The sequence below is a fragment of the Anabrus simplex genome, chromosome 6, assembly GCF_040414725.1.
Source record: "Anabrus simplex isolate iqAnaSimp1 chromosome 6, ASM4041472v1, whole genome shotgun sequence".
Classification (NCBI taxonomy): Eukaryota; Metazoa; Arthropoda; class Insecta; order Orthoptera; family Tettigoniidae; genus Anabrus; species Anabrus simplex.
In genome coordinates this window covers 121,712,041-121,728,069 of record NC_090270.1, presented here as the reverse complement: position 1 = coordinate 121,728,069, position 16,029 = coordinate 121,712,041, and the positions used below count along the sequence as shown (strand labels likewise).

Below are 16,029 nucleotides of genomic sequence, written 5' to 3'. Positions count from 1 at the left end.
TGGAAATAAGACGGTTTTGAAACTTGAAATATAATGAACTGAACAATTTTAGACTTTTAAATATCTCTTCCAAGCACATTTTAATACAACGCATCAATGTAATTTAGAATTAGTCATTTAAAATTAGAATAAGTGGTGTTTTAATATTATATGTTAGTTTTAATAAGATCAAGGTTCTTCAGCAGCTGAAGATGACCCACATATAGGGTCGAAACTGGTACTGCAAAGTAAAATGTTTTAAGTACCTTAAAAAATTAATAGTATTGATTAGGTGGAAAGTCCAATCTTTAGACTAGTGAACTATAAGATCAATGAACAAGAATTCAGGGCTGTGTCATAAAAAGAAAGTTTGTACAGTCCAAGCACACTGATAGAAAATCATTGGTAACAAAGGGTTTTACAGTCACAATCAGTTTGTAAGAATTGAGTAATTATATTTTTATCTATGTATTGTTATCTTATAATCTACTTGTTGGAATTCTTAGTATTCAGTTAGACAGTTATTGTGCAACTGGACCTGACCTTGGCAGTGATGGTATCAATAATCCCTCCCTCCCAGGCTCAGCAGGTACTCTGTTGAAACAAGCATTGTCGTCCTCTTCTTACGGCCTGCAGCGTTGCCATGTATTTGTGTCGTTTTGACAATTTTCTTTCATATTATGGAGCTTTCTACCAGTGCATGTTTCCCATCACCGTGTAAATAATGTTAGCAATGAAAAGGGACCCTTGTCAACTTCATTATCACTGTCATCGCTTGGTCAGATACATTTGTTCTGTCTGTGAAATAATCGTATGCTTGATAGTCCTCCTTACTAGCGTTGGTTAAACCAGTGTTATTTATAAATGTTAAAACTCTATCTTCACTCATTTTGCATCACTAACTACAACTTGCCAGCACAAAACAGCTTGAGTATGAATCAAAACACATTCAGTGTTTGCCTTCACAGCTATAAAGTTACTACAAGAAGGGGTGAATTTAACATTATTATAAATGTTATTACATTTCAGATCTTTATTCAATTTGTTATTAATTTTAATCAATTTATAAATGTAAATAATGTTAACAACGAAAAGGACCCTTTGCCAGCAAATTGTACATCATTTTTTCAGACAGAAGATGTAAGGGACAGTTTATTTACTGCCATCGGCATTCTGCTTTATGTAGGATGATAAATGATTTATTTTGTCACCTATTCAATACATATAAAATATTTTACATTTAGGAATTTATTTTAATTCCGCTTGAGACATGTTTCGCCCTTCATTGAGAGCATCATCAGTCAAATTACCTTCTCAAGGCAAAAATCAGGTACTTCATTAGCATTTAACATGCACAAAGTAATACACATTACAATGAGGAAATTAAGTATGAGAAACACTTGTACAATGGTGATGGTTAAACAATATAAGTTTAAGAATAAGATCGGCACCAATGCTTAAAATTACTGGGTAATTATAGCAGAGTTCTGTAGTGGTGCTCTGAAGAATAATTGACGCACTCTTGGGAAATTATAAAGTTTATAAAATTATTTACAGTATAACAGTCAGGGGGGAAAGGGTATAGTGCTCGGCGTCAATGTTTGTAACAAAAATTATTGTCAATGGTCGGAAACTATACACTAAATTTACATTATCCAATTGAACAGTTGAGAATATACAGTTTATATACATATTTACAAAAGAGCAGCTTGGTGAGCAAGGATATAAAAAATTCTAGTACCAAGTGTGTCCCGTTGTTTTAATCATTGGAAGATGATTGTAGCATTGACCTATCAAAATTATGCAGAGTGGTTTAATCTTAGTTTATAATCACAGAGGGCAGGGAAAATATTCCATAGCCAAATGAGGTTGTATAGTCATCTGTTTGAAGCACCGGGTTCGTTACGGTGAAATGGTCAGCTTGGACGGAGACTCAATGGGTGTCATTGAGTAACGGTGTATTTGAATGGCAACAATGATGGCAGTTATTTGTGGGTAATTGTATTATTGGAAACATGTTGCGGGTTGAATCCTTCGGTTTTCCTTAATTAACTTCTTGTAGCTTGGAATGATGTGTGAAAAAATCGGTGTGAGGTGCCAGCGAGACTTAAATTGATAATTTCGTGAACGAAAGTAAGAAGAACCTCGGGACGAAGTTACTGTTTTTTGTTGCTGGTCTAGTGAAATAGATTGGAGTTGCTTATGTTATGAACTGCAGTGGAGAGATTAGAATGTATACGGTAACTATGGAGTCGGAGCGATGTAGCTGGGATGACTGGGATTGACGCCGAGCACTATATCCTTTCCCCCCTGACTGTTATACTGTAAATAATTTTATAAACTTTATAATTTCTCAAGAGTGCGTCAATTATTCTTCAGAGCACCACTACAGAACTCTGCTATATTTACCCAGTAATTTTAAGCATTGGTGCCGATCTTATTCTTAAACTTATGTTGTTTAACCATCACCATTGTACAAGTGTTTCTCATACTTAATTTCCTCATTGTAATGTGTGTTAATTTGTGCATGTTAAATGCTAATCAGGTACCTGATTTTTGCCTTGAGAAGGTAATTTGACTAAAGATGCCCTCAATGAAGGGCGAAACATGTCTCAAGCGGAATTAAAATAAATTCCTAAATGTAAAATATTTTATATGTATTGAATAGGTGACAAAATAAACCATTTAGCATCCTACATTCAGTATCTTCAATATGGATAACAATGATTTTTATCACTTGCAATTCTGCTTTATATCAAAACTTCACACAGTTTCCTAAAATGCTGCTAGAATGCAGGAAAAAGGCACCATCTGTTGGCTCCTATGTTATTTCTCCATATCAACATTTGGTACTTCCTAACCATGACATGCTTTCAAAAAAATTTGTTAACAATTCCTCTGACTGATTTCATCCTTTTAGACATGTTTTTAAGGTAAAATAGAAGTGTTTTGACAAAAACACACAAAAGACAAAAAACTGGCCTAAACTGATATTGGTCAGGGTTTTTATTCTTAAATTTACTTTGTTTAAAGGCTAGCACAAGAAACATTCACCCTCTTGGTAAAACATTTGATCATTTCAATTCATGACACGTAATGTAGGCCTATCTAATTTTGTGTTGAAAAAAAAAATTGCCATCAACTTTAATTTACAAATTTGTTCCTATCCTTAGTCCACTTTGTATTCATTGATAAAAAGGCATTTTTGATGTGCATTATAGTTTGAGATATCCTGTAGGATTTGGTACATATGACATGGATTTGGGTTGTTTCGACCATTTTTTTTTTTTCATATTATGGAGCTTCCTGCCAAGGCATGTTATCCATCACCATGTCGATGAAGAATTTTTTTTTTGATTTGGTACCTTTTGGAAATGAGCATCCCAATTATGTTCCTAACTTTCAAGTACAGTTTGATTTTTCATCCATTTGATTGATATAAAGTATTTGGTAATTTTTGTATTTATTCCACACTTTATTTAGGGTTCTCTTTAACTTCCTATAGTGTACATGATTTTTTACTAATTTATTCTGCTATGTGGGTACATTATAACATTCTCTTGTTTCAAAATTAATTTCTCCTCATCTCCAAACTGGAGAAAATTTCCTAAGCCCTAATATTTGTCATAAAAACATGCCCAGGAAGGACATTCTTACTAACCTAGAATCATGGAAATGTTGTGGGTATGAAATTTGTAATTAGCTACTCTTTCCTAATTGTTGTGAATTTCTTAAAAATAGTACTTGTTTTCTTTTCCAGAAAGATTCATCATGGATCACAAAATAAATGAAATAGTTGGCGCCGTCCAAGAAAATAATATCTCGGCTTTGGTGTCAAATATTCTGTCAACAAACCTGTCATCATTGATAACATTGGGTGGCGGAAATATGGAAACACATTCTTCATCATCAGGCAATAATGGTACAAGTGATAGTGAAGATAGTTCATCAGATTTGGAGTATGAAGGTGATGTGAACAGTGAAGGAAGTAGTATTGACAGTGAAGATAATGAAGAGGAGGAGGAGGAGGAGAAAAAAGAAACCGATTTTAAAACATTTCTAAGACTACAAAATTATAGTTCTCAAAATATAAGAAGAGGCATTAATTTTCGTGTGAACATTGAACCTGTTGAAAATCTTACAACAGATGCTCACAGTGTTGCAGACAACTTGAACTCTTGCGATAGTCATCGTATTACTTTTCCTACTCAGAGAACCAACATTACTCCAGATGTAATTGAAAGATTAGAGGAAGATTTAGAGTTTTATGAAAAAGTCTCCTTAGTCTTTCTGTTGTACGACAGTGATGATCTTGCACTACAACGTTTAAAAACTGCTCACATGTCCATTCATAGTGGGAGCATCACTGTAATTCGGCTTCTCTCAGAATGGGCTCTTTCTGAGCACAAGCTTTCTTCTGATTGGGCCGATAAATTCTTGGAAGCATTATGTATCGTACAGAACTTTGAGATATGTAATAAATTGGGTTACGACGTAAATAAATTGAAGGAACGATTTCTTCCGTTCAATCCCGAGACTTCACTGTTTGTTGATCTCATGCGTAAAGCTCTTTATTACATTTGTGAATCGCTTAGTGCGATTCAACTCAATCAGTTATCCCAGTTAGTTTGTGCTGATATGGAGAAAGAAGGACGAATTCCGTCCAGATACGATACGGAGTACATGGAAATGAATATTTTACATTGGATGTCACAGAGATATTTAAATGTTGGCATACCAGGTGCATATGATACTGCAGATGTGAAAAACATAACAAAACATTTGAAAGTAATGGGGGAGTTAAACTTAGTTGATTATTTGGAGAGTGTAGCCAGGAGGTGTGTCAGAGATGATAATAGACAGGGAACTGAAAGCGAATGTGGAGATAGTGACCAGTTAAGCATGAGGAGTTCCATCAGTCATGGCCCTAGCTCATCTCACAGTGTAACTTCTCAATGCAATGAAAGTAGTTCATCTCTGGCTAATCTTATGGATTGCTATGAAATAAATCCCCATTCTGTGGGGTATTGTGTTATTATTAATCAGAAGAACTTCTACAAGGAGCCTAACCCTGTTCTTAGGGTAAGTTATACGAGTTCTAATAAAATCTTTCTCCCAGGTTATTTATTTATTTATTTATTTATTTATTTATTTATTTATTTAAAAACATCACAATAAACAAATGAAAACTGGAGCTATAACACTACCCTGCAATAAAATATTCTTTTGTGCTTTCCATTGGCTGTGTTGTTCCTGAGAAACAAAAACCCTTTGATTTTGAAGGAGAATTTGAATTGCACGGGTGAGTTGAAAATCCCTTGTAAGATTATATACCATTGACGCTGACATTAAGTCAGTGAAAGCCACTCCTGTTATCCTCCTCAACTCAAAAGTCGTTTTCAATATGTTGAGTCAGATTAAGTACCTGTGAGTTGCAGACCTTTTCTGTTGTTACTGCCAATCTGGTTAGAATGATTCCTCTGAAGACCTTGTACAAATGGCAAAGATGGGATACTAGCCTGTAACGTTTAGGATCTCCACCGAGCTCTATAGTTGCTGTCGCTTAAGTGCGCCCAGTATCCAGTATTCAGGATATGGTGGGTTCGAACCTCACTGTCAGCAGCCCTCAAGGTGGTTTTCTGTGGTTTCCCATTTTCATACTAGGCAAATGCTGGGGCTGTACCTTAATTAAGGTCATGGCTGCTTCCTTCCCACTCCACCTGCCCCATCATCGCCATAAGACCTATCTGTGTCGGTGCTATGTAAAGCAACTTGTAAAAAGAAAAAAATAGGATCTCCAGCTTGTTTTGCTGGTTTCAGAATGGCAGTAACTCGAGACTTCCTCCATATCTTCATGATCTTACAGGAACTGAGTTAGTTATTGAAGAGAAATATGAGCCAAACCCTGGGTTTTGGTCCAAACTGTTTAATCTGCTCAGCACAGATACCACCCAAGCCTGCAGCTTTTCCAGCTTTACAGTGCTAAATTGCCTTGTCTAATTCATCAAGAGTAAAAGGTCATGAAAGATTGTTTTCTTCCTCTACTTCACTGAAGATTTGTTTATTTGATGTTCTGGCTTTCCATTCTTTAACACGATGCTGGCTATTTGGTTTACTGAGACAATGGCATGTTGAGGGCTCTTACTTCCATCATTATTTAATCTTTTAAGGAATCTCCAACCTTTTGACTACTTCGACACATGCTGAGCTCTTCTCTGAGCACTGTCCATTTCTCTCTCTCTTTGAGCTGTTGACCTGCTAGTATAGTTTCTTCTCTCTGTGTTCTTTCCCAGAAAGCTCATAGCACTGGTCTAGTTGTTGCAATATCTCCGGAGTAAGACCCAGAATGTAATTGGCCTACACCCTCGCAGAATTGACTGCATGAACATTCCTTTAGCATTTCCACAAAGGTGTCGTAGAACTCACTAGTTGGACTGAGCTCAAGTATCATCTGATAGCGTTTCTGAAAATTTCTCCCAGATAGCCTTTTTTGAAATTGAATCTTTGGCAGAATGGTACTCCTGGGGTTTAACTGCTGCCATGACTTGGTACATTATTGGTTGGTGTTGAGAGATAGGTTCGGTGGGCACACAGCTTTAACACATTGTTTTGTTGACAATAGACAATAGACAGGAGGTCTGGGTGTATCCATTTCTCCATCTTCTGCTCTTAAAAGATCCCATTTTGTTGCCATGGATAAGGGCAAGTTGGTTAGATTTTGTCCATTGGATGACTGCTTCCTTGTTTTCATCAATCATTGTCATTGTATTCCCATGTATGAATTTTACGTTTCCGTCACAGAAATTGTTTGTCTTATTGAAGACAAGTTTGGTGCCTGGTGATTTATAAATGAATGAGGCAATTATCATTCAGCTCGACTGTAATAACTTCCAAGTTACCCTGTTCTCTCACATCTGGATAGAATCTGGATTCCATATCTGACAAACACTGAACTTCCATACTGTCTCTGAGGCCTCTCAGCTGAAAGTATCATGCCATATATTTTGTGGTGTAACTGACTGCTGGCCCTGTGGGTTTCTTAGATGCAGAGGATCTCACATTTCTGATTGATTCACATTTGTTTCAGCAAATCTCGTTTAGATGGGGATAAACCTATATTTATGGAGATGACTGTCAACTTTGGTCCTTTGTTCACTCCCATGTTAATTAAAGTAATGCTATGTACCGAAGGAATCAGCCAGTAGTACTCTTAGTGTGGCCCAGGGGACACCCGAATGTTATTTTATTAGTGCATTTTATGGTGTCTGCTCCTTTGTGTCTTCCTTTTTCCAGGTAAGAAACCCAGAAATAGCATAATCCCCCATTCAGAATTCTAGGTAGGGACAACGTGACAGTAGTAATCATCAGGAAGATGAATGTTGACATTTTTGTGAGTCATTGTGATCTAAATCATCGTGATAGGTTAGAGAATATTGGAAGGGAAATGGATAGACTACATTTAGATTTGACTGGTATATGTTACATACATAGGCAGTAAGACCAGGATTTCTGGTTAAGTGAGTAGGCCTACCCATTTTTTAACACAAAATTAAGGAGGTAAAATGCAGGAGTTGGTTTTAATGAATAGGAAAATAGGGTGAGAGAGAAGAATTTGGCAAAATTTGATCAGATGAATAGTTTATGGAAAAGGAGATCTTGAGACACCTATGACTCATTCAGTTTGTTTTTGTGGGAAATGTATGGGTTTGGGGTAAAAATGGTAGGGGAAATTCTTGACATATAGGATGCAATAGTTATATTGGGATAGAGGTTTGCACAAGATGAGGTAGCCGGGAGGGCTAGATCAAACCAATGGCCTAATGATCCAGACAACAATAAACATCAATTTTAAAATTTAAGTCTTAACTACAGCATCATGAAGAATAAGTACGCAAATCAAAGCAACATAATTCAACTCAACAATGCTCCTACTGTCGGATTTTTTATTATGGACACTCGAGTTTAGGCTTTAATTACAAACGAACCAATAGGCCTATTGCAATGCGAGTTATACCAATATTTTCCTTGTTTAGTTCTACATTAGCGTATATAATACAGATTGTTTTCGACGTTCATTAAATATTTTTTATTTGTGGTTGTATTAAAAATTGCCCGGGTTTTTGGCTTCTTCTCTAGGAAGCGCTCACTTAGGAATATATACAAGGAAAACTACTTCTCTGATGGTAATGAAATTTTTGTATGTTATAACCACATGTATTTGTAATGTAATACTCAAGTTACAATTTTATTCAACCACTCCGAAAAATGTTCTAAAGCAACTCTTTCTCAGCCCAGGATAAACGTACAGCAGCAAACTTGGGCTTGTTTTGAAGCACTCCGTCATGGTTATCAGAAACTACAACAACTGTAACCGTACAGTGTGGTACCGAATTTATGAAGAGTAATATTGAAAGGAGATTTTGTGCACGCCGGACCGTGCGATTAACAGCAGGCCGGGTGGTGAAATCGGCTGCAGTGTTGCCGTGTTCAGTAGTAATCACGTGCACAACGAACACAGCTTTTCGTTTACTTTCAACTTGCAATGATTTTGAGTGCTATTTGTTTCTTTCAATGTGAGGGGGGAAAAGTAGGGGACAAGAGGTTCCCTGTGTACCAGAAGGTGGCAGTTTGCCTTGGATAATCGCTGTCATCATGAAGAGAGTAGGAGCCGCTTCAAAGGAGAATGATGGAAATACGTCATCCAGGTCAAGAAAGAAGTAGTATGTGAGACCGGTGCTTCCGAAAATCCATCTCGATGATTTTACTTCGGGCACAATACGAAGAAATATGCACGATTTTTATATGAATAAGATATTTCCCACAATTAAAAGCCTCCGCATGAAACTGTTAGAAAATATGGCGGATTTTTCTGATATGTCAATTTCTATGCTTTTGAAAGTACCGGTAGTTCAAAGCTTGGGATTCAGATTCAAAAAACTAAAAAGGAAACTAGTGCTAATGGAATCTGTAACAGTTGACATACCTACCTTAGACAAATTACAGACTTAAGAGCACAGGGCTATAAGATCTTCTTTACAGACGAGACCTGGTGCGGACAGAACCATACTATGAAATATGGGTGGCAAGAAAACGTGGTTGAAGCGTTAGAAAACAACTTTGACAACTATTAGTGAAGAAGGATTTATTGACGGTGTAGAACTTTATTTTATTGGCAAGAAAAGATGTGATGATTACCACAATGAGATGAACTCAACTCATTATGAAGAATGGTTCACGAAAGTCCTGAGTTTATTGCCTCAAAGGTCGGCTGTCGTTAAAGATCAAGCTCCATATCAGACGATGGTCGATCCTTCATCTAAAAACCTGAATATGTCATGGTTGAAACCTGAAATTATATCTTGGATAACATCAAAGAATATTTCACTACCACCTGGAGCTTACGATTATAAAAAAATAAAAAACTCAGAGCTGATTGTCCTTGCCAGGCCTTATTTTCAAACACCAGTAAAGAAGCTGGAACAACTGACTAAACGACTTCGACCAGATGTACAGCTTGTTTGGTTACCGGTACCAGTGGCCCATTGCGAGCTTAGTCAAATTGAGCTCATTTGGGCTTACGTAAAAGGGAAAATAGCAAAAACAAATATGGCTAACACATTAGAAAATGGTAAATGTACGGAAGCAATTAACGCTTTATGCCAAGAAGCCTTACGTACCGTGACCCCTGAACTCTGGAAACGATGTATTAAACACGCTAAGGAAATTGAAGTCCATTACTGGGAAAAAGATGAACTGTCTGAAAATGTCCCTTATTTCGAGCCAGTCATAATCAGCATGAATGACAGTAGCACCAAACATCGGAACACAGTGATTTTTCAGACGAAGAAAATTGATAGAATTAAGTATTGTAAATATATGTAAATAATAATGCAAATAACTCTTGTGAAAATTGTACAGTGTGATATTTCTAAATTAGGAAGTCAACCATTTTAAAACCTGCGATTGAAGGTCGAAAGCCCTTATGAAAAAAGGTGATGGGAAGTGGAATTTAAGGAGGAAATAAAATTGAAGGTTGAAAGCAAACGAAAATGTGTTTGTTGCGCGCGTGTTTACTACTGAACACGGCAACGCTGCACCCGATTTCACCACCCGGCCTGCTGTTAATCGCACGGTCCGGCGTGCACAAAATCTCCTTTCAATATTACTCTTCATAAATTCGGTACCACACTGTACGGTTACAGTTGTTGTAGTTTCTGATAACCATGACTGAGTGCTTCAAAACAAGCCCAAGTTTGCTGCTGTACGTTTATCCTGGGCTGAGAAAGAGTTGCTTTAGAACATTTTTCGGAGTGGTTGAATAAAATTGTAACTTGAGTATTACATTACAAATACATGTGGTTATAACATATAAAAATTTCATTACCATCAGAGAAGTAGTTTTCCTTGTATATATTCCTAAGTGAGCGCTTCCTAGAGAAGAAGCCAAAAACCCGGGCAATTTTTAATACAACCACAAATAAAAAATATTTAATGAACGTCAAAAACAATCTGTATTATATACGCTAATGTAGAACTAAACAAGGAAAATATTGGTATAACTCGCATTGCAATAGGCCTATTGGTTCGTTTGTAATTAAAGCCTAAACTCGAGTGTCCATAATAAAAAATCTGACAGTAAATGTACCTTGGTAGGAAGTTTTTCATATTGGTCCGTACTGTATGTTTTTCAGTTGACATTTCCTCCTCTTCATGAAGCCATTTTGCAACTTTTCTTATTAAAAAAAATTGAAACTGAATGATATATGAAATGAAAAGTTGTATATTTTTGTCACCATGATCATCATATGGGTGGTCCACTCGCCCCTTGTGGTCTAGTTTTATGCACCTGCCACGTTTACTACAATTCTGAACATCGGTCGCTCTCTCTAAACTGAGGTAATAACGAGATGTGTAGTTATGGACTAGAAGACAGCGGGAATAGTAAGCGTCACTATTAATTCATTATGGGTACCCCGAATTAACCCGTAAAACGAATGCAGATACGAAAAAAAACATGTACTTTACAACAGGAGGTGCACACACACACAGACCAGAAACAGGTGTAGTATAGGATGGAAACTGCCTGTTGCATGTCAAGCCTCGCAGTAGCTCACTTGGCAGGGGCACAGTCGGAAATTTAATAGTGGACAGTGCTCAAGGGTACAGAGGTTTGAATTCCACACAAGTTTGTTTTTAATTGCCATTGAATGGGATGTGGCAAGGTTGCATACTTAATAGTTTCCACAGATTGATTTGTTTTTTGATCCTGAAAATGGCCGTTGGTATCGTGGCATATGGTATTGAGCTGGGTTAGAAGAAGCTAGGAAACATGCGATGAGATTTCAGTTACGTACATCGTTTAACACAGCTCTTACTCGAACTGACAACCTCCATGGTCTATACAGTTGTGGGCAATGTTGTAAGAACCGTGTTACAACATCTCCGGCATAACAGATCAGCATGCCTTGGTGATGAGCTGTCTAGGGTGACCAAGATTTGCTGGCTCCTGTGAATACACCAGTTGTATTATTTGGCTCCACTGGAAATAATCCAGCGGTATAAGATTGGGCGATCTGGTACGCCAGAGGACAGTCCCTCCTCTTCCTATCCATTTATCAGGATGCATCACATGGAGATTGAAACGAACAACCACCACTGCATGCAGTGGAGCTCCATCATGTTGAAACCACATCCTGCAGTGGTCAAGGAATGCCATATATTCCAACAACAGTGGAGGTTCATATTTGAGAAACCGCAGATAGTGTTCTCCCGTCAGTTGGCCCTCCAAGAAATGGGGATCAGTGAAATGATCACCCACGATGCCATACCATACATTCATGTACCACTGTACCTGATAAGCTGCCTGTCTAACCTTTGGGGATTATCCACACTCCAGTACTGTATTTTATGGCGATTAACAGTTCCATTGTTGTGAAACCATGCTCCAACCATAAATAACATGGTCGCTAAAAAGGTAGGATGCTGTAGGGTCCACTGACAGAATGCCATCCGGATTTTGAAATCATGACCATGGGGCTCCTGGTGTAAGTGCAGACCGCCGTGCATGCAATATCTGCATAACAGATGCCTGGCTGATGTTTGTCTCCTGTGCAGTGACCTGTGTGCTAGTGTGGGAATTATGCCAGATAGCGTGATCAGACTTCATGGGATGATCTCGAACAGGCCCTGTCCTTCTCAGGGACGCAGTAGCCCGCATACGTCTTTCCACACTGAAATATTATGCCTGTCTGTTGTTTTCTATCCGGATAGCGTTCTTTATATACATGTTGTGTCTGGTATGCAATCTGTCTAGCTTCTGCATAGATGAGTAACATATCCATATACTCGTTGCTGGAATACGTCACGATGCAGTGAATAATCCTTGTGTTGTGTTGTGACTTGCCTCGAAGGAGAGGAGTTCACGGAGCTACATATCTTCCTGCCATCACATGTTGTTATCATTGCAATGGGGCACACTTTTCCCTACCTGTGTTCTACAACACTTGGAACTTGTATGACGTAGTAGCTAACCTGTTACTTGTGTGTTAGTCACAGACCCTTGCCTGGTCATCCTCGTTCAACCCAGCTCCATATGCTATACCACTATATCAACGGCCTTTTATACGGCAAAATAAACAAATCAGTCTGTGAAAACTGTTAAGTATGCAACCTTGCCACATCCTATTCAATTGGCAATTTAAAAATATATACTTGCGTGGGATTCAAACCTCTGTACCCTCGAGTACCGTCTACTATCAATGTAGAAATGCGAAACGCTGTCAGCCAGGAATGAGTTAGCTGGAAAATTTATAATGTCCAATAACGGACCATTTATATTGGTATTATAAATTTACTCATTCAGGACAAATATTTCAGATTCCCCATGGGAATCGACATCTATATCATACTGTCAATGTCTCCGACTGCGCCCCTGCTAAGTGAGCTATTGCAAGGCTTCACGTGCAGCAGGCAGTTCTCAGCCTATGCAATTGTAAGGTACATGTTCTTTGCATCTGTGCTCGTTTTACAGTTTCATTTGGGGTAGCCATAATGAATTAATAGTGGCGCTCACAATTTCTGCTGTCTTCTTGCCCGTAACCACACATCTATTTATATTACCCCGGTATAGGGAGAGGGTTTGCAAGTAATCAGCTTCATTTTCCGTATCAAATTAAAATCACAGAGAGTTACAATAATTGAAGGTCGAAGATTTTCAATTATTAAAATTATTAAAATCTCAGAGAGTTACAATAATTGAAGGTGGAAGATTTTCAATTATTGTAACTCTCTGTGATTAGAATTTGATACGGAAAATGAAGCTGATTACTTGCAATCTTAAGGCTAACCAGGCAAATAAACAAGCCGACATCTATTTTAATCTAAAGGTGAAGGTAGCTAAGTTAACTAAGGACATAGTTTTCTTAAAGAATTGTCTCAAATACAACCTAGTTCCTAAATTTTTAAATAAAAAACCCAAAAGAAACACATACCCTCTAGGCACCACTATGAAACACAAAAAAGAGTTAATCAAACATGGCTAAAAAACAAAATAAAATACCTTTATAGGAAGAAAGCATTTCTCAAAGGTAAAATGTATTTGGCACATCTCCGAAGTCCAACACTACTGTTGCCTTTGGAGTGGGATTCGTTTCAAAGATATACCCATGAAAAAAATGGATATCATTTTAAGCAAAAGACAAGAAACCCTTAATAATAAATTAATATCATTAAAAAATGCCAAGACGAAAAAAGAAAAAGGTAAGGCTTACTCTTCAAGTTCAGAAACAGAATTTAAAGAGTACCCCTTGCCCGTTAAGAACATTTCTAAAGTTAATCTCACTGAGGAGGAAATGTAAAACCCTAAGTCAAGGCCCTAATTTCAATTAGATAGGAAAGAACAAAGAAAAAGAGCTAATAACTACCATTGCCGAAGTTGAAATGGCTATACAAAAACTCCCTAACGAAGTTCAAAGTGACGTCAGACACGAGGTAAAAAAGAAAATTGGGGCCGATGATCTTCGATGTTAGGCCCCTTTAAACAACAAGCATCATCATCATCAAAAAGAAAATTCCATACCTCGTAAAAGGCTTAAAAGTTTCCCAAAACAGAAATAAACCCACTTTAAGTTTATCACATAAAATAAAACAAGAGGAAATAGTAATTACCAAAACAGAAACTTTTTTCAGTAATGGCACTTTTTCGGAAATAGATCGAGACCCTACAACTAATACACAGAAAAAGTTAAAAAACATTATTAAGAAACGCAACCTTCATTTTAAGTGAACAAGATGTCCAGAAACTAATAAATATGAATCCCGGTCTTCCAACTGCAAGGGCCTTACCCAAGTTACATAAAGAAGGAATACCCATAAGACCAGTAATAAACTTCCGCCGCAGTCCTACTTATAAAACATCGCAATACGTACATAAATTCCTAACCAATCATTACGTATTTTACAACAAGACACCAATAAAAAATTCTGTAGATTTTTGCAAAGTACTCAAAAACTTTAAATTAACACCACATCAAGTAACATGTTCCTTTGACATCAAGGACATGTATACAAATATTCCATTGGAAAAATCTAATAGAACACACACTACTCAGCCTACCAGAAATAGAAGATTTTATTAACTGAAAGAGTTTGTCTTCAAGATACACAGGAAACCCACTTTTACTCCCATTACAATAAAGAACTACTCATTGCATCCGGAATCACAAAAAAGGTCAGCTTACTACAGTTGCATATATAGAGCATTTAATATACCCCTAACACACACGGAACGAGAAAAAGAACTGCTCTTTATCCGCAAACAAGCCCAATACAACGGATTTGAACTAAAAATGGTAAATAAAATAATCGGAAAATTCAAACAGAAGTTACAAACTAATCTAATACCCGAAATAAAAAAGAAAGATAAATATGCCGAGTTCACGTTCAGTAACAAATTTGTTTAGAAAATATAACTATAAGATCGCGTATTCAACCAGCAATAATACAAAGCAAAAATTCTTTAATTACAATAGTGTCAATTCCCTAGGAAAAAACAAACGTTTAGAATCAGGAGTTTACAAATTGAAGTGTCATCAATGTGGAAAAACTTATGTCGGGCAAACAGGGCGCAGTTTTACTGTAAGATACCTAGAGCATGTGAATGCTGAAAGACATTTAAAAAATTCTGCGATGGGCCAACACATGAGTACAACCGGACATCAGTTCACAACTATAGAGCAGGATTTAACTATATTACGAAAAATAAACAAAGGAGCTCTTCTAAATACATTAGAAAATTTATATATTTATTTAGAACAAAAATGTAATCAGGACAGTAACCTGAATGATACAATTGACAATAGAAACCCTATATTCGAAGGGATATTATCAAGTCTTGAAACTTTAGACAAAAGAAACAACACAGACCATAAAATGATAAATAAGAACGAGCCTCCGCCATTTTGTACATCCACTCTCCCCACCCCTTCTAAAGCCGAAGCCGTGACAGTACGCAACATGCCTCCTCTCCTCTCCGCAGCCTTGCCTCCCCGAAAGGAGGAGCAAACAGCGGAACACACACACCATTATTATACTAGACGTAAAGCAGCTTCAAACGTTCCCCCTCCAGGGTCACGGTAGAATTGGAGTCTAACAACATTAAGGTATGGAACCATTTTATACATTAAGTTATTAAGTAAAGACACATGCTTTCATTACAAAGAAAACAAATTCCTATTTTCCTCATTTCATTATAGAAATTAAGACGAAGCTCCCTTCCTAAAAGGTGACCGGCAATCAGCTTCAAAGTTCCGCATTAGGCTCAATTTAGGGCACATTAAGCAAGCTCAAAATAAATAACAGCCTACCTGGAAGGAGTGAATGAAATGAGCATTCAGCAGTAATAAGAACAGTGTCAAGAAGCCATTCATTTTTCAAAAAAACCTTTTAACTGGAAGACTAATAGATATTTTTAGTGTAACAGAGTTGAAACTTTTAACAGCTATTCTAATGAATAGATAAAGTTTTTAAGCAGGCTAACTATGTATTCATCCT

The 16,029-nt window shown here is 37.1% G+C and overlaps 1 protein-coding gene across 1 annotated transcript in view; it reads left to right on the top strand.

Annotated features, from left to right (window-relative positions):
• LOC136876172 (caspase-8) overlaps positions 1 to 16,029 on the top strand; it is an 88,111-nt gene that overhangs the window by 28,473 nt on the left and 43,609 nt on the right. The window contains exon 2 of the mRNA XM_067149895.2: positions 3,740 to 5,061. Within this exon, the coding sequence (XP_067005996.2) occupies positions 3,751 to 5,061 (1,311 nt within the window). The 5' untranslated portion in view covers positions 3,740 to 3,750. The remainder of the gene's footprint in view (positions 1 to 3,739; positions 5,062 to 16,029) is intronic.